Here is a 1,050-nt window from a genome sequence, read left to right as displayed (position 1 = left end):
GACACACTGAAAAGTATACATTGAGCACCTGCTATGTGCAGAGCACTATGCTGGCAAAGTAGGACTTAGAGAATAAGCTTGAGAGTGTAGAGTAGTTGATTGTGTGATTAATAAATGAAAGAAAAATTGATCAAACACCTGCTATGTTTTAGGGACTGTGCTATGCTTTGAGAATCAGAAGATAAAGAATCCAGTCTGCTTACAGTTTGGTATTCACCATATAATGCGAATGTGCTATAGCGAACAAATGCATAAAGGATTATGAAATTAATGGTGTTTGTACTCTTATTTGAGTGTAAGTTCAGGCATTTGATTTTAAGAAAAATTTGAGACTAGTGTTAGCATATTTCGTTGTATTTTTGTGATTGTTATTAAAGGTTCCAATGAGCCTATGGAAGTCTTTGTTGGAGAAGTGACATCATACACGTTACACAATCTCAATCCCAGCACCACCTATGACGTGAATGTTTATGCTCAGTATGATTCTGGACTCAGCGTCCCCTTGACGGATCAAGGCACTACATGTGAGTTATGAATCTTTGAATAGTTGTAAGAAAGAGTGTAGTACAAAGTACCAGGTCAGCTTGTTTTAATTTTATCTCTTCTAAAAATATGCATACTTCCTCAGCATTAAGTAGTTGGCTCTTTTGTGTCCAGCTAAACAAATACATAAGTAATACAATTGAGTATACAAATATGTATATAATGAGATGTGTTTAGTTTACATAAAATATTATATTTTGAATTTCGAAAGATAAAAATAACAGAAATTATAATTTCATTCATAAATGATTTGGCATGCTATGTAGTTTTTTTTTTTTTTAAACAAATCCACTTTTATTTATTTACTTTTCAATAAGTTTATATCCTTGAGGAGTACAGCATTACATGGATTCTGTGTCCCATGGCCTTAGCAGGAAGGTTGCTTTGGAATTTGCCATGAACCATGTCACTGTTACCTTTCCCCAGATGACTCTGGTTTTATTTGATTTGCCACCAAGAATCACTTGTGTTGTTCTTTGCCTTGTACACATAAGCACATCTCTTGCC

The 1,050-nt window shown here is 34.2% G+C and overlaps 1 protein-coding gene across 1 annotated transcript in view; it reads left to right on the top strand.

Annotated features, from left to right (window-relative positions):
• The window catches only part of COL12A1 (collagen type XII alpha 1 chain), a 115,057-nt gene that overhangs the window by 72,258 nt on the left and 41,749 nt on the right, over positions 1-1,050 (top strand). The window contains exon 40 of the mRNA XM_023525102.1: positions 378-532. Coding sequence (XP_023380870.1) covers positions 378-532 — 155 coding nt within the window. The remainder of the gene's footprint in view (positions 1-377; positions 533-1,050) is intronic.

This window comes from Pteropus vampyrus, unplaced genomic scaffold (assembly GCF_000151845.1).
Source record: "Pteropus vampyrus isolate Shadow unplaced genomic scaffold, Pvam_2.0 Scaffold526, whole genome shotgun sequence".
NCBI lineage: Eukaryota > Metazoa > Chordata > Mammalia > Chiroptera > Pteropodidae > Pteropus > Pteropus vampyrus.
This window is presented reverse-complemented; position numbering and strand designations above follow the sequence as displayed.